This window comes from Felis catus, chromosome F2 (genome assembly GCF_018350175.1).
Source record: "Felis catus isolate Fca126 chromosome F2, F.catus_Fca126_mat1.0, whole genome shotgun sequence".
NCBI classification, from domain to species: Eukaryota; Metazoa; Chordata; class Mammalia; order Carnivora; family Felidae; genus Felis; species Felis catus.
Window position 1 is genome coordinate 82,252,431 of NC_058385.1, and position 22,388 is coordinate 82,274,818.

The 22,388-nt window shown below is 55.3% G+C and overlaps 1 protein-coding gene across 2 annotated transcripts in view; it reads right to left on the minus strand.

The window, feature by feature from the left end:
• Window positions 1-650: 650 nt before the first annotated feature.
• ZC3H3 (zinc finger CCCH-type containing 3) overlaps window positions 651-22,388 on the minus strand; it is an 88,252-nt gene continuing 66,514 nt past the window's right edge. Inside the window, exons 8-12 of one of the 2 annotated variants that reach the window (XM_023248773.2) lie at window positions 22,274-22,343; window positions 20,081-20,212; window positions 3,946-4,130; window positions 2,960-3,026; window positions 651-1,108 (exon numbers count right to left, since the gene is read on the minus strand). In XM_023248773.2, coding sequence (XP_023104541.1) covers window positions 917-1,108; window positions 2,960-3,026; window positions 3,946-4,130; window positions 20,081-20,212; window positions 22,274-22,343 — 646 coding nt within the window. In that variant the 3' untranslated portion in view covers window positions 651-916. Of the gene's footprint in view, window positions 1,109-2,959; window positions 3,346-3,945; window positions 4,131-20,080; window positions 20,213-22,273; window positions 22,344-22,388 lie in introns of both variants that reach the window. The other variant, XM_023248772.2, reaches the window with a different exon arrangement.

The window sequence follows — 22,388 nt, forward strand, 5'->3', positions numbered from 1 at the left end:
GCTCCAGGCCGAGGCCACCGGGGCAGCAGCGACTGAGGGAGGAGCGTGGCGGCCAGCCCCGGAGCGGCAGGGGAAACACCCTGAATGGCTCTGTGCCCCTCGATCCTTGTCAGACCAGACTCCATCCCAGGCCCTTGAACTGAGGCTACGACCCCCCGCCAGGAGGTCCCGACTCCCTCCAGAAGCACAGACACTTCTGGCACGGGAGGGGTGAGCCTGGACAAGCTACTTCATGGGTCAGGCCGCCCCAGTCTGCCCTCCAGCCCCTGCCTCGGCCCAGCCACTGTCCTGAGACACCCAGGGGAGGGGCCGGGTGGGGGGGGGACCTGGGCTTGGGGGACCCTGGCCCCAGCCTGTTGCATCCAACACGTCCCCAGGGCTCCCTCCAGGGCCTCTCCTCACCACAAATCACGCTGGCTTGGCCGCAGGGGAGAGGCTGTCCCCGACCCTCTGAGCCACCTCAGGGAGCCATTTCAGGGAGGCGGGGAGGAGGGCAGGCATTCCTGCCCACAGGCCCCGTAGCTGCCAGGAGTCTGTGGCCAGCCCCTCAAAATCCGGCCCCCGGGGCCCAATGCCGTCCATCTGCGCTGGTGCGAGGCAAGGCCGGGTGGCGGCGTGACACGTGACAGCAGCCAGAACAGGCAAGCAGACACAGGACAGGACCTTTATTGCTGAACACAAAACACCCACCGGGGAGTCCCGGGGGGAGGGCTAGGGCGTGTGCTGCGCAGGGGCTGCCGCACCCACAGCAGGCACAGCCCCGGCGCGAGCCCTGCCCGGCACCCCTCTGGGCTGGGGGTCGGGGTCCAACCCGGGTGCGAGGCTGAGGGCCCAGGGGTGGGAAGGTGAGGGTGCGGAGGGGTGGCAGGGCAGGGCCCCGCCCAGGGGAGAAGGTGAGCCCCTGGGCACGCACTGGTCACAGAAGGCCGGGAGCCAGGCAGGCAGAGCGGCGACCCCGGGGCCCCAGGGTGGCGCTCGGTGGCAGGTGGCCCCTCCTCTGGGGCGGTGGCAGGCGGAGCCTCCTTCCTCTCCAGGAACGAGGGGCTGAGGTAGGCGCGGGCTGGCCCCCTGGGCCCTCACAGACGGGGTTTGATGTGCAGAGTTTTCCCTGTTCCGAGAAGGGCAAAGGTCAGGTGCCAGGACCTCCCCCCACCCCCCACCCCCATCCCCCGCAGCCGGGGAGGAATGCCCCTCCCGCCAAAGCTTCTGGGTCAGGAGGGGGGCGACTCCATCAAGCCCTGGCCTGCACGGCCTGCACAGCCACAGTGGGGCTGCAAACGAGGGCAAGCGGCTCCGATCAGGCTGTCGCCCGGCCCCGCCCACCCTGCGGTCCGGCGGCCCCGCCCACCCTGGGGTCCGGCAGCCTCGCGGTGCGCAGGCCGGGTCCCAGGCAGGAGCCACAGCGATCTGCCGGCTGAGCTATAAATACCAGGTGCACGCCGCCTGCGCCAGACTCCGAGACCCACGGCTCCCCTCCCACCTGCAACACGGCTGCCAGACGCACACGTGGAGGCTGAGCTGTGCCTTCAACCTCAAAAGTCACACGTGTGAGCGGTCGGCTGAGCAGGGGGGAAGGGACCTGGGTCCCCGGTCCGGTGACAGGGCCTGGGGGCAGGAGGGCCAGGGAGGGAGAGGCCGCGGTCTGGTGGGCAGGGGCCTGGGGGCAGACGGTCAGGTCACGTCCGCGGGAGTCCCTACCCTGTGTGCCCCCGCGCTCCCTGGGAGTCAGTGCCCGCCCTCTGCTATGAGGGCTCCAGGCCCGGCTCAGGCTGGCATCCCGCCCCCTGCCCACGGGCCCCTCCATGTGGCTGCCCACAGGCACGGCACTCTCTATGTGCCCCTGGGAGCCCACCTCTCCTCCTGGGCCCCCACTCAGGGCTGAGGACTCCAGTCACCGGCTGGGCCGAGCCAGAGCCCAAAGCCAGGCCCACCCAGCCGGGGCTCCAGGCCTGCACACTGCACTGGCCTCTGCCCACAGGCCTCACCCCTACTGGGTGACTGCTTGAGTAGGTGCAGCCAGCCAGCCTGGGCCTGCCTCCGCCTGCCCCTCTAGCTCCGGCCCCGGCCAGGGTGGGGGAGGCCCGGGCAGGAAATGAAGGCTGATGGGGCCTCCGAGGCCAGCGGGAGTCTCTGCGGCCTCTCCCGGGCCAGCCTCCACTGGCACTGGGCTTGGCTGCCTCAGGGCCCCCATCCGTCCTGTCCCCACCCCAGGGGGGCCCACCCGGACGGAAGGTGCTGGTGCCCTGGTCCCAGGCGGGCAGGTGGAAGGCCTGGTCTAGGCTCTGCGGCCCCGAGGCGGGGGGCTGTACACAGGCACCGCGGGTCCCGGCCCCTCGGAGGCAGGCGTTTGAGCGTGCTCAGCGGGGCCGTTAGGGAAGGCTGCGGCAAGCATCTTCCATTAACGTTACGACCGTGAAATATGACAATAAAATGATGGCCGTATGGTCGCAAATTTGCAGCCCGCCGAGCTGCGTGGGGTTTATCGTCACTCAAACGCGCGGAGAGCTGTAAAATGTTTACAGAAAGGGTCGTTTGCAGCCATAAAATCCTCTTTTCTCTCCTAAACAAGGCTGAGTGGAGCCATTTACCAAGCCCCAAACGTTCATCGGGAGAGAGGGAACATCTGTTCTCTCCAGGAGTGTGCGGTGATCTTCCAGAACAAATTAACAGAAATGGGCGCTTTCTAATTAAATCAGCCCTCGGCTGGGGTGGCCTGTGCAGGCGGCCGCCACTGCGCTCACACCTTGGCCAGCTCTGTCCCCGTGGGCCCGAGGCGCACCCCTGCCAGCGGGGGTGGGGGAGGGGGGGCGGACGCGGCACCATCAGCGCCCAGCCCATGCGGGGCGCTCACGAACCATCCGGGCCCCACCTGGGAGTCCTGACCCGGTGGGGCTGTGGGGAGCACTGAAAAGAGCCCCCGGCCGTGCCACGCCGGGCTTCAAGGGGCCAAGCTGCCTACCTGAGTCCTTAGTTGGGGGGCTCCTGGGGGTCCGGGCCCTGGGCTGGCCTCCTGGGCTCGGCGAGGACTGCAGGGAGATGAAGGAAGGCAGCTTGGAGAGGCTGCTGGAGCTCGTGACCGCAGAGGCAGCCTCCTCCCGGAGAGACAGCTCCTCTTGGTCCAAGGACAGGGAGGGGGAAGGAGGGGTGGGGGAGGAGGGGGAGAGGGGGGAGGAAGAGGAGGGGGTGGAGGAAGGGGAGGGGAAGGAGGGAGGCTTTGCTGACAGGGGAGAGCCCGAGGCTGCAGCTAACACCCTTGGGGAGGAGGGAGGGGAGGCTGAGCCAGCAGCCATGGAGGTGGGGGAGCTGGGAGTCTGTCTGGTGGGGCGCTGGGCAGCCGAGGACTTCCTGTGGGAAAGGAAGGGGAGCAGAAGTGTGAGGGTGGGTGGCCGCCCGGCAGGGCTGGAGTCCGGAGGGCACTAGCCGACCAGCTATGCGGCACCTGTCCCGGCAGCCACCGGGCATCGCCATCCAGGTCTGAGGCCAGCCCTCGGCCCCAGAGGACCGGCCGGTGACGACAAGGGGCCTCTGGCCTGAGGCAGCTGGGGTGAGCCTGGCCGGTGAGCCCCGGTTCCCACTGACCCTGCCCTCACCTGCCACAGTCCGCTCACGGGACAGGTGAGCACGTGGGGCCCCAGCCACGAGTATCACCCAGAATCTTCCCTTTCCTGGGGAGTGGGAGTGGGTAGCGGAGAAGCCGCCACCTTCCTCCATGGGACAGGGACTGGGCATTCCCACATAGGCTGGGGCACCTCTGGAGGTCACTGGATCCTCAACTTTGAACTGAGGTTTTTTTTGGGTCTGAAGCTCTAAGAGCTGGGGTGGGGTGTAGGGTCTCCCCGTGAGGACGGTCTCCCGGCGTGGGGAGGGACTGCTTCCGGAACCCCCCTCCCCCCCCCCCCCCCACTGTCCCAAGCTTACACACACAGCACCCACTGGCCCCGTCACCTGGGTCCGTGGCTGGAGGCGGCCTTGCTCTTGGGTGATGCGCTGCTGGGCTCCGGGGCCGGGGCTGAGGCCGCCCGCCGGCCAGGGCGCTTCTGGTTGCGGTGGAGCAGCTGGCACTGGGCGCCCCGGGGGCAGACGCCCCTGCGAGAGAAGTCGGGGCACAGCAGCGTGTGCTTCTTCTTGCACTGCGGGGGGGAGGAGGGCAGCCGGGTGAGCAGGTCAAGGCCTCTGCACCAGGCGGGGCGGCCCTGCCTGCTCAGTCCCCCGGGGCCAGAGACTTCCTGTTGGAAGGCTGAAACCCCCAGGCCAGAGCAGCCTGCGCCCCCACCCACCCGTGCCCCCTGGGTGATCAGGAGGGCCCTGGGCTGGACTGACGGCAGGGACCGGGCTGGCCCAGGGGTCTCCTAGGCTGGTATAGGAATTCTCAGGCCACTAATCCCCTCTCTGGACCGCAGCACCCCATCCTGGCTGAAGATGGAGACGTGGGGGGAGGCTCAATGCGTGGAGGACCTTAGGCATGGGGTTTAGGCTCCAAGCCCAGGGGTGCCCAGGTCGGCCGAGGCCAGCCGCACACCCGATCCACCCCACCTGTCACGGTGGCTAATTATACCCGGCTTGGGACGCGCCATCCAGCAGGTGCTCCGTGCAGCACGGGGCCTCAGCTCCGCCCACCAGGCCCACAGGGAGCCAGGAAGCCCCTGCCCATGGCCAGTCTTAGGGGGCACAATGGGTGTGTGTGTGTGTGTGTGTGTGTGTGGAATGTAGCAAGTGTCCCTCGTGTTGGACCAGCCACCGGGAGAGACACTGTCCTGACAGGACCCACTGCAGGGGCCCCGCCAATCCGCCCAGAGCCGAGTTTCAAGCAGCCAGGCCGCAGTGCTCACACCCAGTCCGGGAGGCTGTGTGCTGGCTGAACCACTTGGAAATATGTGGCAACAGCTCTGAAACCTGCCTCTTGGAAGCCCGTCCCCGGAGCCCTGGACCTGGGCCCTGCTCCCAGCACCCAGGACAGAGAGCCTGGCTGAGGACCCCGTGGAGTGCGTGCCCGTTCTCTGAGCACAATCTGGGCACTGGCCCCATTCAGGCCCCATACCTGCCCCTCGGCTGCCACCAATGGACTGGAAGCCCCTCACGCTCATGCCAGGGGGCCGGAGCTGGTGGGGCCATCTGGGCAGCAGGACCCCCAAACGCACACTTGCACCCCCCTCCCAGCTAGGCCCCCCGCCCCCGAGAGAAGGCTGGTGTGTGCTCGCTTGCTTTCAGGACACGGGGTCCTGAAACGCAGGGGCCCCGCTGCCGTGGGTTCCGCTCTAAGACCAGGAGAGTACAGGGCACTGGTGTACCAGAGCAAGGGCGGACGGCGGGCCCTTCTGCAGGGGAGTGGTGGGTGGAGAGAGCCTGGCACCGGACAAGAGATGACCCGGATGCCGAGTGCATATCGGGGGGCGGCCGGCTGGGCCCATGCTGTCCCATGTATAGACCATGAGCCACGGTGGTGCTGCGGGCTCGGCAGACAAGGACGAACGTAAAAGGCCACACTGATGTCTCCTCCGTGACTGTGCAGTGAAAGGTGTGACGGGTTGGGTTAATACATTTCACCTGCTCTGCGTTTACTCTTCTAAGGTGGCCACAAGGAAACTCAGAATCTCACGTGTGGCTCACATCTGGCCTACTGGATGGTGCTGGTCTGAGCTGGCCCCCTCCCTGGGACAGCCACACGTCGAGGGTCGAAGGTACAGAATGTTCCCAAACCATCCACAGGCCGTCAAGAAAGGAAAATGATGGACAAAAAGCGCCTCAGAAACACACTGGACACAAACGGAGCCTCCAATTTCAAAGGCAGGACGTCTTCGTCCAGACGAAGCCCACAGGTGTGGGAGCAAAGCCAAACAACCACGCAGGGGCCCCAGAAAACCCCCCAAAGGCCTGGAAATGAAGAAACACGCTACTAAATTCTCCACGGGTCAAACAAGAAATCACGGAAATGAGGTAACGGTGAGAACTGGGCGCCAGTACTGAGCCACGCGTCAGGAGCAGCTCCCGCGCCGGGAGACAGGTCGCAGCCTGCAGGCTTCTGTCGGCAGAGAGGCTCCTGCTCGACACGCGGGGACAGCAGAATGGCCCAAACCCAGCAGAGGGAAGGAAACAGAAGGTAAAAACAGAAAGGAAAGAAATACCAAAAGAGGGGCAAACCCAGGAGAGCCGAGAGTTGGTTCTCTGAAGAAATGAATCAATTTGTTCAACAAGACGGACTGGGAGACGAAGAGGCCAGCACAGAACACGAGGAAGGACAAACGGGCCGTAGCTGGTGACCGTGCTGAACAACAAAACGCTCCCGATACAACATCAAGAAGAAACTTTACACGAATGAACTTGAAAACACAGATGAAACTGGCAAATTCCAGAAAAACTGTCAAGAAAAAAATAAAACCTGGACAAATACTCCTATGGCCATAAAGGCATGTGAACCAGTAGTTAAAAAATAAAGCAAGTTCCAGCCCAGGGTTTTCCTGGAAGTTCTACCAATAGTCAGTGTGCTACCCAACCCTGCAGGAACTGGTCCACAGAACAGGGATGAGAGGACACTCCTCAAGCCGGTGACAGGGCTGGGGCACTCCTGAAAACAAAACCTGACCGGATGAGATCACAGAGGCCATTTGCACTCATGCCTGCGGGTTCAAAGGTCACACACACATTATAAACAAATGGGAGTCCTGCCGTGTATCCGACTAACAGCCCGGGACTAAGACGAGTGTGCCTCAAGATGCAAGGTTAGTTTAACATTAGAAAATCAACAAGCAGAATTTTGCACATTAACAGACTCCACACATGGGATCATACGATCACCTCAACAGCTACAAAAAGTACTTAATAAATCCAGCATGAATTCAAAGCTTAACAGATTACTGATTGGATGGTACTTTCTTAGCTTAATATAAAGGGTTTCTGAGAAGAATGTTCCAAAAGCATCACTTGTCACAGGGAAAGGGTGGAAGCCCACTGCCATCACTGGTACATTGTGCTGGGGTCATAGCCAGAGTAGGGACAAGAAAAAGAAAGAAAAGACGTTTGAACTCAAAGGAGGGAAGAAATGGCCATTATTTGCAGAAGACACATTTCTTTAGGAAAACCCCAAAGAATCTATGGATAAACTGTAACAATCACTAATACGGTTCAGCAAGGTTCCTGGCAACAAAATGAGTATAAAGAATTCCACGTCTACATACCCATGAACGTTCAGAAAATAAGAATTTTTAATTTGTTATTTATAAAAATGATAAAAGTGACAAATCTAACAAAGGTACAGAAGAACTTCAGTAAAAGGCAGCACACGAGTGGCCTACATAAGAGCCAGATGCCCGGCTCACTCACGGGCGGGCAGACAAGGGCCAATTCCCACCAAACCGAGACAGAGATTCAGGACAATCTCCATAAAAATTCCAACTTTTTATTTTATTTTTTTAACCTACATTGGATCTACAATATATTTCTGGAAGGATAAGGGGCAAGGAGAGTGAAAACAGCTGTGGAGAAGAACAAGGTGAAAGAATCTATGACCAGGAATTACCGCGAAGTTCAAGTGATCCCGGAGCACCAGCCGGCTCAAGGGTACATAAGGAACAGGGCAGGGAGCCCGCCTCGCGGCGCTGCCTGCAGACCCCGGGGACAGGGACAGATGGCCCTGGGCCCGACCCTACAGCACAGCTGTCCCGGGCAGGACTAAAGGGGCCGGGCCCACATGTGAAAGGCCAGCCTAGGGGCTCGGGGAAGGAGGAGGATTTCTCCCGCAAGACACAGATGTGCAAACCTTCACCACCGATAAAGTCATTTCCATTAAAATTAAGAACTTTTGTTCTTCAAAATAACACCACAAAAAAGGAAAAAAATTAATTACAAAGAAGATAATTGCCATTTATATGACTGACAAAAGATTAACGTCCAGAATGTTTCATATTTATGTATTTTTATGTTCGTATTTAGATTTTATAAATTTCCTGTGAATCCACAAGAGGAAACCAACCCAGAGGAAAAACGTCCCTACCCTCACTTAAAACAAAAAAAACAAAAAAAACAGGGGGCGCCTGGGTGGCTCAGTTGGTTGAGCGTCCGACTTCAGCTCAGGTCATGACCTCGCTGTCTGTGAGTTCAAGCCCCACGTCAGGCTCTGTGCTGACAGCTCGGAGCCTGGAGCCTGCTTTGGATTCTGTGTCTCCTTCTCTCTCTGCCCCTCTCGTTTGTGCTCTCTCCCCCTCTCTCTCTCAAAAAATAAAATAGACATTTAAAGAGAAATTAAAAATTTAAAAAACCCCAACAAAACCCACCTAGTTTTCAGAAAGGGAGGCAGAAAAGGTTCAAACACAGGGAAGGCATTTTGCCTCATCAAATCCAGTAAAGGCAAATTAAAAAATGCAATGAGGTAACCTTTTGTCCTTCAAACGGTCAAAAAGAAAAACAGAGGTTGAACGTCACCAAGTGCAGGCAAGAAAACTGGTCTACGAGTGTGAACGGGCAGAAGTCGCCGGGAAGCCATCTCAGTTGTCCACCACAGCAGACCAGTGCCCTTCAAACCCGGGCCGGGGCCTTGCCAGTGACGCACTACAGCCCCGATCCCCGCGGGCCGGAGGCGGAGCCTGCGTCACGCCAGCCTGCCTTCGGTGAAGCACATTCCATTTCACAGGGGTGAGGCCATGAGAGGCCAGGACCGACCGCGCTGCCCCCCTGTGCTTGCCCCCACAGTCACCGAGGGGCTCCCAGGGTCCCTGCTCCCTTCCCAGGCCCCGGCCCCACCGGCTGCCTGCTCCAGGCCAGACAGGACCGCAGAAGAGCCGGTGCGGGAGGGACAGGACTCGGGTGGGCTGTCTCGGCCCAAATCTGCCGCCTAGCTCGTCCACGGCAGCCACCAGCCTTCCCACCCCTCCTGGGTCGTGCCAGCCCATCTCCGTCCTCAGACTGCCACCCCGCTCTCCAGGGGGCCGGGTCCCACCTCCACCGCCAGCAACACCAAAGAACCGGCTCATCAGTCCTGTCCCCGGTGACTCACCGGCTTCCCTCCCACCCTCCAGAACCAAAGTCACCCCTTCCCCACCTTGGAGACAGTCCCACACTCCCCTCCCTCTCCACCCCTCCTTCTTGCTGTACCTTCTCGAAGGCATCTACCTCATCCATTCCCTGGCTATTTAGGTTAAGGTCTGCCTCATTCACTCAGTCATTCACCCCCAAATTGGTGACCGAATCCAATGTGATATCCTAGAACAGAAAATGGAAATTGTGGAAGACCGGGTAAGGTACAATCAGAGCCTGGACTCCAGCCGGGAGCAATACGCCCAGTGTTACTTCTCTAGTTTTGATGGCTGGGTGCTGGTTGTGGTGAAGGTTCAGAACAGGGGGCCGGGGGAAGGGTGTGTGGGGATACTGCACCATCTCTGCAGCTTTTGGGTACATCCACAATTACTACAGACGACAAGTTTATTAAACACGGTAAATGACTGTCTGTGCTGGGCTCTGACGTCTACACACGTGACAAGGACAGGAAGACTCTGAAGGTGGACAGAAGACTGTTGGGGGCCCACGGACCCTCGGATCCAGGATTTCCTTCCTGCCTTGCTGGGGTGGGGCCAGAGTAGGCCGTGAAGAATCGGGGCTGCGGGCCCTTTCCCCTCCCAGTGGAGGTCAAGTGGGGAACCTGGATTTCCATCTGTACTTGGCAGGGGTGCGTCACCACCTCCACTCCCATCCCACCCCTGGTGTCGCAGGAAGCGGCTGAAACAGAAGGTTTAAACAAGATCCAGACCCCTGTAACAGCCAACATGTCCAGGTTTCAACAGAAAAGGACTCAGCATACTGGAAAAAGGTAAGACCTCAGACTGAATGGAATTGCAATTGCAGACAATCAGCGCCTGTCGGCACGAGACTGCAGAGGTGTTGGGCTTATCTGACGAAGAGTTGAAAGGAGCATGATAAACGTGTTTCTTTTCTTTATTTTTAAGATTTTATTTTTAAGTAATCTCTACATCCAACGTGGGGCTCGAACTCACGACCCCAAGATCGAGTCACACGCTCCACCGACTGACCCCGCCAGGCACCCTCATAAACGTGTTTCAACAAGCAATTAAAGACATGCTGGAAACGATGACAATATAGAATGTCTCAACTAAGAAAAAGAAGATGTAAGATAGGACCAAATGAAATTTTAGAACTGAAAAGCACAATAACCGAAATAAAAGACTCCTGTATGGGCTCAACAGCAGAAGGGAGGCACAGAGGAAAGAGTCAGTGAATCAGAAGACAGAGCAACAGAAATTAACCAATCTGAGTGACACAGAGCAAACTTTAAAACATGGATGGTGCCTCAAGGGCCTGTGGCAACACAACTCTCCTGCATCCAGAGCTGTGGAAGGGAAGAAGAAAGAACTCAAGAGTAATGGCTGAAAATGTCCCAAACTTGGCAAAAACCATAAGCCTACAGATTCAGAAAGCTGAGCGAACCCCAATCAGTAAAAAGCAAAGAAATCCACGAAACCCTGCATCATAGTCAAACTTGTAAAAGCTATAAAGAATCCTCCAAGCAGCCAGAGAGAAATGACACTTCTTCACCTGTGCAGGAAAGTTCAAATGACAGTGATTTCTCCTAAAGCACCATGGAGGCCAGAGGAGGTGGTATAACATTTACAAGAGCTGAAGGGGCAGAACTATCAGCTCAGAATCTCATATTCAGCAAAAATAGCCTTCAAGAATGTGGGGGAAATCCAGACATTCTCCGATGAAGGAAAACCAAGAAAATTTGTCACCAGCAGATCTGCCCTAAACATGACTATAGACATTCTCGAAACAGAAAGGAGATGATAAAAGACAAGCCTTGGAGCGACAGGAAGGCAGGCCAAGATAACCAAACCACGGGTAAACATACCAGACTTTCCTCGAGTCTCCTGAATTATGTTTGATTACGAAAGCAAAAATTATCAGTGTCTGTTGTGGTTCTAAATGTCTGTAGAGGACATATGTAAGGTGGTTACAGACGGGAAGGGTAAAGGGACATAAAGGAAGGTGAGGTTTCTACACCAGTAGACTGTGATAAGTTTATGGATACACAACACAATGCCTAGTGCAGCCACTAAAAAAGTACAGAAAGATGTACACACTTGAAAGCACTACAGATAAATCAAAACAAAATTCTAAAATTGTTCCAGTAACCCATAAAAAGACAGAAATGAAAAAGTAGAACAAAAAACAGAAACCAACAGAAGTCAAATTGCAGACTGAAGCCCTACCATAGCAATAATCACATTAAGTGTAAATGGCCTAAATATACAAATTAAAAGATTGGCAGAGTAAATTTTAAAACATGACCCAATGATCTGCTGTTTATAAGAAAGTTACTTCAAATACAATACTATAGGTAAGCTTAAGGTAAAAGGATGGAAAAAGGTATATCATGCAAACATGGATCAAAAGATAGCAGAAGTGGCCACATGAATACCACCTGAAGCAGACTTTAGAGTAAAGAAAATCACAGAGGGACATGTTTTTATGCCATGTCCAATGCGGGGCTTGAACTCAACAACCCTGAGATCAAGAGTCGACCCTGAGATCAACGGTTGGCTCTGAGATCAAGAGTCACATGTTCTACCGACTGAGCCAGTCACCCCAGAGAGACACATTTTATACTGATAAAAGGATCAATCCAACAAGAAGACATAGCAATCCTAAATTTACATGCACCAAATAAAAGAGCTATAAGATACATTTTTTGTTGTTGTTAAAACCCTCAGAAAGTTTTACATTTTATTTTATTTTATTTTTTTTGAGAAAGCGAGACAGAGCACAAGTTGGGGAGGGGCAGTGAAAGACGGAGACAGAGAATCCAAGGCAGGCTCCAGACTCTGAGCTGTCAGCACAGAGCCCGATGTGGGGCTCAAACTCACAAACCGCGAGATCATGACCTGAGCTGAAGTCGGACGCTTACCTGACTGAGCCACCCCAGGCGCCCCTATAAAATACATTTAATAAAAACTGATAGATATGAAAGGAGAGACAAATCCAAAATGACAGATGGTGACTTCAACATCAGTCTTCCAACAATTAATGGAAAGTCAGCAAGGACACAGAAGAACTCAAAAGTGCCTTTCACCAGCAAAATCTAATCGCCATTTATAAAACTCTCCACTTCACTCAACGAGACTGGAATACATATTCTTTTCAAGTGCTCACAGAATATATACTAAGATAAAGCATATCCTGGGCCATACAACAAGGCCCAAGAAACTTAAAAGAATTAAAATCATACACAATGTATTCTTTACCACTACAGACTCAAATTAAAACTCAATGACAGAGGGGCACCTGGGTGGCTCAGTCAGTTAAGCAGCCAACTCTTGATTTGGGCTCAGGTCATGATGTCACGGTTTGTGAGTTCAAGCCCTGCTTTGGGCTCTGCACTGTGTCAGTGCAGAGCCTCCTTGGAAGCTTCTCTCCCTCTCTCTCTCTCTCTCTCTCTGCCCCTACCCCACGTGCTCTCTCTCTCTCTCTCTCTCTCCCTCTCAAAATAGATAAATAAACTTCAAAAAAAAAAACAAAAAACAAAAAAAAATGACAGAAAGATATTAGGAAAATATCCAAACACTTGGAAATAAAACAATAATCTGTGGATCAAAAAGAAAGTCTCGAGGTGGTGGCGGCAGTGGTGGTGGTGGGGTGCGGTGGACAAAAACGAAAAAAAAACAACAAACAAGAAACAACCAGAACTAAATGAAAATACATCTCAAAATTGGTAGGATTCAGCTAGCTAAATTCATATACAAGAGGAAAAATTCCAGGGGCACCAGCTCAGGTCATGATCTCATGGTTCGTGAGTTTGAGCCCATGTTGGGCTCTGTGCTGTCAGTGCAGAGCCCGCTTCATATCCTCTGTCTCCCTCTCTCTCTGCCCCACCCCTGCTCTTTTCTCTCTCAAAAATCAACAAACATAAAAAAAAAGGAAAAATTTCAAATCAATAGTCTAACTCCCACCGTCAGACCCTAGGGGGGGGAAAAGAGCAAAATAGAACCAAAGCAACAGAAAGAAACAGTAATGATAAGAACAGAAGTCAATAAAACCAAAAAGAAAAAAAAAAAAAAAAAACAATAAGAGAGAAATCAATGAAACAAAGAGCTGGCTCTTTAAAAAGATCAATAATATTGACAAACCTCTGGCAAAGCAAAGAAAAAAGATAAAAGTCACAAATTTCCAATATCAGGAATTAACAGGGATCACTACAGACCCTGCAGACATCAGAAGGATAATGAGGGCATACCTCGAACAACCCTACACACGTAATTTTCACAACTTAGATGAGACGGACCAATTCCTAGAAATACACAACACCAAAACTGACTCAAGAAGAAAAAGAAAATCTGACTAGCTCTATATATAGTAAGGAGATCGAATCAGTAATCAAAACCCTCCCAATAAAGAGAAGCCCAAGACCAGAGGGCTTCCCTGGTGAATTCTACTAAACATGTGAAGAAGAACCAACACTTACTTTTCTCAAATTCTTCCAAAAAACGGAAGAGTAAGGAATTCTTCCTAACAACAAACAGCCAAACAATCTGTGAAGCTAGCTTTACCCTGATACCACAACCAGACAAAAATACCACAAGAAAGAAAGCCACAGATCAATGCTCGTCACAGATACAGATACAAAGATCGTCAACAAAATACTAGAAAGCTGAATTCAGCAGTGGGATGCTCAACATACAAAAACCAGCCAATGTAACTGTGATTAGAGGGGGTCGGTATGCCTGATTGGCTACTTTGGTAGAATTTAGGAAGAAGAAAACCGCATGATCATCTCAATTGATTCAAAAAAGATCCAACAAGATTCAACACCTTTTATAATAAAAACATCAAATAAACTAGGACTAGAAAAGGAACCTCCTCAACAGGATAAGAAGCATACCCGAAAGCCCACAGCTACCATCGTACTAACTGCTGAAAGACTGAAAGCTTTTCCTTTAAGATGAAGAACAAGACAGGGATGCCCCCTTTTGCCACGTTTTTCTAACACAGTGCTAGAAATTCTAGCCAGAGCAATTAGGCTAAATAAATATTAAAAACATAGGGATGCCTGGGTGGTTCAGTTGGTTAAGCATCCAACTTTTGATTCTGGCTTGGGTCATGCATGATCTCATGGTTCATGGGACTGAGCCCCGCACGGGGCTCTGTGCTGATGGCACAGAGCCTGCTTGGGATTCTCTCTCTCTTTCTCTCTCTTTCTCTCTCTGTTTCTCTCTGTCTCTTTTCTTGCTATCTCTCTCCCTCTCCTTTTCTCTCTGCCCCACCCCGCTCATGCACTCTTTCTCTCTCTCTCTCAAAATAAATAAATAAAAATTAAAGAAAACACACATACACGTGTATGTATATACATATCAAACCTAAATTTAAAAGGAAGAAAATTATCTCTGTTAGCAGATGACATGATCGTATGTATAGAAAACGCTAAACAATCCACAAAAAATTGTAAGAGCTAATATATGCATTCAACAAAACTCTGGAATATATATAAAATCAACACACACATAAAATCAACGTATCACTACCCACTTATAATGAACAATCTAAAAAAAGGAAATTAAAAAATCAATTTTCCATTTACAGTAACATCAAAAAATGTAAGATCCTTAGGAATAAATTTAACCAAGGAGGCAAGAGATACACTAAGAAAACACTGCTGAAAGAAATTAATGAAGGTCTAAGTTAATGGAAAGACATCCCATGTTCATAGACTGGAAGACTTCCTATTGTCCAGATGACAATACCACCCAGAGTGATCTACAGATACAATGCAATCCCTACCAAAATCCCAAAGGCCTTTTATAAAATTTATTTATTTTTTTAACGTTTTATTTATTTTTGAGAGAGAGAGTGAGCAGGGGAGGGGCAGAGAAAGAGGGGGACAGAGGATCTGAAGTTGGGCTCTGCGCTGACATCAGTAAGCCCAACCTGGGGCTCAAACTCATGAACTGTGAGATTGTGATGTGAACCAAAGTTGGACACTCAACTGACTGAGCCCCCTGAGCGTCCCCCAAGGGTCTTTAAAAAACAAATAGAAAAGTCCATCCTAAAATTCATATGGAATCTCAAATGACCCCAAGAGGTCAAAATAATCTTGGGGAAGAAGAACAAAATTGAGAAATTTACATTTCCTGGCTTCGAAAATTACTATAAAGCTACAGTAATCAAAATACTTGCTTCAGGACAGACACCGAGACCAATGGAACAGGACCCAGCACCCAGAAACGAGCCACCATGTATATGATGAGCTGAATGTCAACAAGGGTGCCAGGACCACTCAAAGGGGAAGGTGCACGGCTGTCCACAAGCGGAAGACCGACGTTGGGCCCTCATCTCACACTACACACAAAAATGGACTCAAAATGGTCAAAGACCTGAATTTCAGGACTAAAACTATTAAACTCGTATTAAAAAACCACAACCACAACCACAACAACAACACGGGGAGAGGCTTCAGGGACATCAGGTTGACAAGTATTTCTCGGATATGACATCAAAAGCATAGGCAATAGGAAGAAAATAAAGTGTTCTCAATCAAGGAGAAACTTTTGTGCCTCACAGTATACTGTCAAGAGAATAAAAAGACAGAATGGGAGAAAACAGTCATAAATCCTCTCCTGGTAAGGGTTTGATTTCCAGAACATAAAAAGAAGTCCATGGCAACAGCGAAACACCCCAAACAACCCCATTCACAAGTGGGCAAAGGAGCCGAACGGACGTTTCTGCAAAGAAGATGCACCAACGGTCAGCAAGCTGACAAGACGCCCCCATCATCAGTCGCCAGGGGAAAGCAGACACTCACGCAGGTGGCTTCTGGGAAAAGGGGTGAGGCCAACAAAGCCTTGGTGAGGATGCGAAGAAACGGTAGGGACGCAAAACACAACCAGTATGGCGGCTCCTCAAGATGTTAAACACACAACTGCGGCATAACCCTGCAGCTCCACTCCTGGGGGCCCGCTCAACGGAAGCGAAAGCAGGCATCTGAATGGACGTTACGTGACAACATTCGCAGCGGCGTCGGCGACGGTATCCAAAAGCCACAACCCAAGTGTCCATCCCAAGACGAATGGACAGAGGTGTGGCCCAGGCGTCCCTGGGATGTCACTCGGCCACGAAAAGGAGGGAAGCACCGACAGACCGCACTGTGCGTGAATGTTGACAACGTCACGTGAAGTGAAAGAAACCAGACACAAAAGGACACACACCGTGTGACTCCACTTGCATCCGGTATCTGAGAACAGGAGGATTCACGGAGACAAAACGTAAATTAGTCAGTGCCCAAGGCCCAGAGGGAGTAATGGGGGGGGGTCACCCCTGAACGTTTACAGTTTCTGTTTGGGGTGACGGAGAAGGTCTGGGAATAGACAGTGGTGACGGCTGGACAATACTGTGAATGCGATTAATGCCACTGAATCACACAGACAGAAATGGCAAATTTTATGTTACCTTTATTTTACTGCAATCAAAAAAAATGAATGACGTAACATACTAAAACCCACCGCACTGTAACTTAAATAGGTGAACTGTATGCTCTGCGAATCAGATGTCAAAGCTGTTGGAGACCAGACGGAGGGGCGGCCGATGCGTCCGGCATCACGCGCCGTCAAGAAAACGTAAAATGCAACCACAGTGAGAAGCCACCTCCCGCCATCAGCAAGGCCGAAGCCGCGGGACAGGTAGGGACGGGTGGTGGCAAGGACGTGACAGAAGGAAGCCCCCATCCGCCCCTGGTCGGAACGTGGACTGCCGTGGCCACGTTCGCGGGAAGTCCAACCCGCAGTCGCCACGTGGCCCAGCAAGACCACCCCCGGGTGTCTACCCAAGAGACACCTGTGCACACCTTTCACAGCTGGACTGTTCCAAATGGCCCCCGGCTGGACACAACCCAAAAGTCCACCCACTGACCGACGAATGCCACGGCGTGGTCCAAGCACAACGGAGCAGCTTTCAGCCACAAAAAGAACACAGGCCTGATCTAGCCCACAATGCGACAAGCCTCAAAATCATGTTAAAAGAGGGGCGCCACAAGGGGCGCCGGGGTGGCTCGGGTGGTTGAGCGTCTGACTCTTAGTTTCGGCTCGGGTCACGATCCCAGGGTCGTGGGATAGAGCCCCGTGTCAGGCTCTGCGCTGACCATGTGAAGTCTGCTTGGGATTCTCTCTTTCTCCCTCTCTCTCCGCCCCTTCTCCACTCACTCCCTTTCTCAAAATAAATAAACGTTAAAAGAGGTTAAAAAAAAACTTTTTTTTTTTTTATTAAACCTCCCCCCCCGCCCCCCCCCGCAAACAAAAACGTAAAAGAAGCCAGGGGCACCTGGGTGGCTCAGTTAAGCATCAGGTCATGATGCCAGGGTCGTGAGATCAAGCCCCGTGCTGGGCTCCATGCTGAGTGTGGAGCCTGCTTGAGATTCCCTGTCCCTCTCTCTCTCCCCTTCTCCTCTGCTCGCTCTCTCTCTCTCAAAAAACAAACAAACAAACAAAACAAAAAAGGAAGGAAAGAAGCTGGGCAACAGAGTCTATGTGTTCGCAGATTTCAATATATGAAACGCCCAGGAACACACGAGTTTGCGGAGAAAGGAGGTAGGTTCCCGTGCCTGGCAGGAGAGGGGCGCGGGTGCGACTGACTACGGACGGCAGAAGGGCTGCTGGGCGACGGACACGTGCGTCCTAAGCCTGGATTCTGGCAAGCAGACTTGTGTACTTGCAGCGGGGGAACCAGGTGATGTGTGCACTGGGCCTCAATAAAGCTGGGCTTCAATACATTTTTCTTAACGTTTACTTAGTTTTGAAGGGGGCGGGCGCAGAGAGAGAGGGAGACACGGAATGCGACGGGGTGGTTTCACGGGCGGTTTTGGGGGACAGGACCCCCCGTGTGGAAGAAAACTAAGTGACGTCCTACGTCACACCACAGCCAAGTCAGCGACACCTGCTCTTGCCCCAGGCCTACTCAGAAGGGGGCAGACGGGGCCTTAATCACCACAGTCCCCCAGACCCTCGAGACCCTCATGAGCCCAATCTTGCCGAACAGGAAACTGAGGCCCTGCAGGATGAAGGGGGGGGGATGCGGGGAGGGGGGCCACATCCAGGGCCTCCCTCAGGCCTCCCACACTGTGGCCTCAAAGCTGCACCCAGGAGGAGGATGGAGAGGGTCCCAGTGGCCCCGGGCCTCCCTCAGGCCTCCCACACTGTGGCCTCAAAGCTGCACCCAGGAGGAGGATGGAGAGGGTCCCAGTGGCCCCGGGAGGGGGCAGGTCCTGGAACAGGACGGCAGGGGGACGGTGGAAGGACTCTGACCCACACACACCGGACAGATTTCAGCCTAAGCAACGGTACCCCAGCAGAGTCAATCGCTGATGACAGCCATGCAAACTCAGCCTGTGACTCTGGAGCCAGAGGACACGAGAGCTTCTGTGAGGCAGGGCACATCAGGAGACAGGAGGGGCCGTGGTGGGAGTGTCCCCAGCAACTCGGCTGATTGCCAGGAGCCCCACAAGCAGGCCGGGCCCTGACACACAGGCTGGGCACTGACGCACAGGCCGGGCACCCCACGCAGGCTGAGCGCTGACACACAGGCCGGGCACTGATGCACAGGCCGAGCACTGACACACAGGCTGGGCACCCCATGCAGGCCGGGCACACACACACACACACACACACACACACACACACACACACACACACACACACGTTACCCAGAGAGAGGACAAGCAGGGCACCTTGGCTGATGCCAGGTCGAGCGGCCGTGGGGACCCACCACTGGGACCGTGGAGAGACAACCCACTGCGACCCCATGTCGTCTGGGTAGTGCGTCCTGAGCGAAGGCAAGGGGTCAGACCAAGGGCCCGGTGGGCGGGGCGGAGGCTGACCTCTGAGCTGTCCAGAGCGGTGGTGTGGCCCCCGAAAAGGGAAGGGAGCAGAGATTTACTCCCGGCCTAAATTATTCACAAGAAAAGGGAGCGCGCCTCTTTAACAAGCCGTGGCTTTATGAAGCAAGGTTAACAATTTCACTTGATTCAGTGGAATATTATAAACTCTCTGGGGCCCATTTGAGGACTTGTACTTCAGGCACAAGGCGACGACTCAGCACTTTTTATATTATTTAGAGAATAAAATTAACCCTCACCGGCCCAGGCTGCTGCCGCTCCTGCCGCTGGATCTGGCCTGCTCAGCGCTTTCCCCCATATATAATTACAAGCTGCTATCCATCATGTGGCAGCCACGGCACCGACACGCCGAAAGGGACACAGTAAGCACTTCCACTAACGGCAGCAGAACTTAAATATCACTTTGATACTTTCATTTAAATTGGAATATCTTACAGTAATCACGCACAGCCTCCGCGGGGGTCCTGCCACCGCACCCCAGCCCACCCGGCCCTGGTCTGAGCCACTCCCAGGCCCCGCCCCATGGGGCGGGGCCTCTCTGCCAGGGTTCTGGGCGTCCTTCAAAGTGACCCACCAGCTGCGGGTCAGGTCCCCAGGTTTGCCAAGCCCGGCCCCGCCTGGGCCCTGGCCTTGCGGCAGGAGGGAGAGGACGCGGGGAGGGAAGGGGCACGGGCCCCGCGGTGTGAAACGCACTGACGCGCGCTCCCCTTGCCCAGGCCCAGTCCTGCTGCCCTGCCCACCGGCGGTCCCCAGGAAGTCCCAGCTCCGGTGCCCCCACAGTCCAGACTGCAGGTCTCAGCACTGGCGAGGAGGCTCCCTCTCGGGGCACCAGGGGCTAGAGAGGCCCGTCCTGGGGTTCCCAGCCCAGGGCACTGCTGCCCTGGCAGGCCCAGGCCACAGAGATGAGGAGGGCCCCTTCTGGAGAGCGGGACGGAGCCGCGGTGCTCAGCTGCCGGGGAGCCCCAGCACAGCAGCCCCTGGCCGACAGGTGAGGGCAGCAGCAGTGATGGGCCCGAACACAGGAGGCAAAGCAGGCTCTAGCCTGCGGGTGGCCCTTGCGACCCAGTTCCCTAATCCCTTCACACTGGCCCCTTCTACCCTCGCCACCCTGGGGTTCCATGCACTCCAAGGAAGGCTCGGAGGAGCGTGGCTGGTCCACCGCTGGGGGCTGGGGGCTGCCGGCCACCCTCCCGCGCCCCTCACCTTTGCGCCCAGTGGGCAGTAGCCTTTGAGAAAGTCCGTGCAGACCTCCGCCTTCCGGGACACGTAGACGTGGCTGTACGGACAGTTGCTGTTACTGCAGATCCCCTTCAGAAAGTACGAGCACACGGGCATCTGTGGGGGCAAGGGAGCAGGTGGTGAGGACTCGCAGGCCCCTGCAGCGCCCCTGGGCGCACGGGCCCCGTCTGCCCGGTACTACCAGAGCCCCCCCGTCCAGCCCTCCATCAGGCGCCTGCCCCCCCTTTACAGGTAAGGCAGCGGGTCCCCCCTGAAGGACCGACCGCCTGGGGCTCCGAGGCCAGGCACGAGCCGTGCGGAGACTGTGGCTGGAGACCCGCACCCCCAAGGGAGAAATGGACACGCAGTGCTGGCCAGCACCTGAGGCCAGGCCAGGTGGGGGCTGCCAGCCCTCAAGGCAGACAGACCCCTGGCTTCCCCAGAAGGCAAGGCCGCCGGGGCAGGGCACAGGCGAGGATATCCAGGCGGGGCTGGCCCCAGGCCTGCAGGACGGCTCGGGCCCAGATGTGCTGTCACCTGAGCCTGTCACCTGCTCTGAGACGGCCCCAGTTTCCAGGCAGTGGGGCCGTGGTGGGATAGGCGTCTAAAAACGCAGGGGCTGGAAGGTCAGGGGGAGACAGAGCACGGGGGCTCTAGGTAGAGCAGCGGCCGACAGGGCCCGGAAGGTCCAGCAGATTTCCCCACTGCTTGGGTACCTGGCAGCATCTGTGGGCCGGAGGCCTGACTCCACCCAGGGAAGCCTGTGGAGGGACTCTGGGGAGGCAGGCAGGTGCCCCGGAGCAGCCTGGGCTGCGCTGACCACAGGCTGGCGCCGCAGAGGCCTGGCAAGGGGCCTGGCTCCAGTGCCCCGGAAACCAGCAGGTGAGCCCAGGGGGACCCGGGGCGGGTATGGAGTGGGCAGCCTGGGCAGACCCCTGTGGCCCAGCACCCCCCGGCCCCTGGGACACAGAGAGGCGGCCCACTTTCTCCCCACAGGGGGAAACTGAAGCCTGAGGGCCAGCAAGGAGGGGTCTCTAATCTTGCCCACCCTGACCTCTGCAGTTGCCAGGCAACTCTTCTCTGGGGCCCCTGCCCGGGCCACTTCCTGGGCCGTCTGGTCACCCCCTAGGGGGTCTCCCCACCTTCGGCAGGCCTGTTGACCCTCCAGTGGGTCTCTCTGGGACCTCTCCTCTCCTCTCTTCTCCTCTCCTCTCCTGTCGGACCCGCCCCTCACGCACCCCACCGCAGCCCCCGGCCCCCAGTGGGTCTCCACCAGCTGGCACTCCGGGGTCTGGCGCCGGCCTGCCAGGGGCCCCACACGGGAGCCTCGCGGGGTGGGGGGCAGAGGGAAGGCCAGTGAGGGAATGAGGGAGAAAGCAGAGAAACAAAGGGTGATTTAACGTGCAAGAGTTTATTTTTAATTGTCTTTTAACTGCAGCGCACGGGGGAGAAGGGCCGGCCCGTTTGGGGCTGCTGGTGGTGCGGCTGCAGACAATTCCCTTAATGTGGCTTTTGATATAGAGCCCAAATTAGCTCTAATAAAAAGGGATAATAAAGCCAACTCTCACAGCCAACGGAGCCCCTCCTAGCTGTCAGCACGGCCGTTACCGAGAGGAAGCTGCATCCTCGTTTCAATTAACCTTGTTTGCACCCACCACGTCCACACAAATAACAATAACATTAATTCAGGGAGCTCGTGCGGGCGCCCACATCAGACAGCTCGGAATGTGCGCCAGCTTCGGAGCCGGAGCTAATGAACCTGAAACTCGACGTGAATTTCCAAATTGCTCACAACAGAGTTTCGAAGCTCTATTAGGGAGAAAAATGCTGATTCTCTTCAAGTTCCTCAAGGGGAAAAGCTGTTGTAGCGGCAGCAGCCTCGGCCCGACCCCGCCTCCCCTAACCTTGCCGCGGCCCCAGAGCAGGGTGGGGGGCTGAGAGGGGTTCCCCGTGCTCACCGAGGCCGAGGGGAGGGGCCCGGCGGTGCACCTGCCTGTCCTCCTCTGCCCTTCCTTCCGGCACACCCTGCCTCAGCCCGCTGCCAGGCGCCCACCCCGGGGGGCGGCTGGAGGCCGCTGCTCCTGGGCACGTGGCAGCGGTGGCCACACAGCCGGCTCCCGAGCCGAGAACCGTGCGGCAGTGCCTGCGGGGGGCGCGGGGCGGGGGGGGGGGGCTCACCTTCTCCTTGGACACATGGTGGGAGAAGGGGCACGTCCCGTCTGTCTTCTTGCACGTGCCCCGGAGAAACCTGTGCAAATGAGAGGAACAGGGTTAGAGGGGCTGGCGTGGGCAG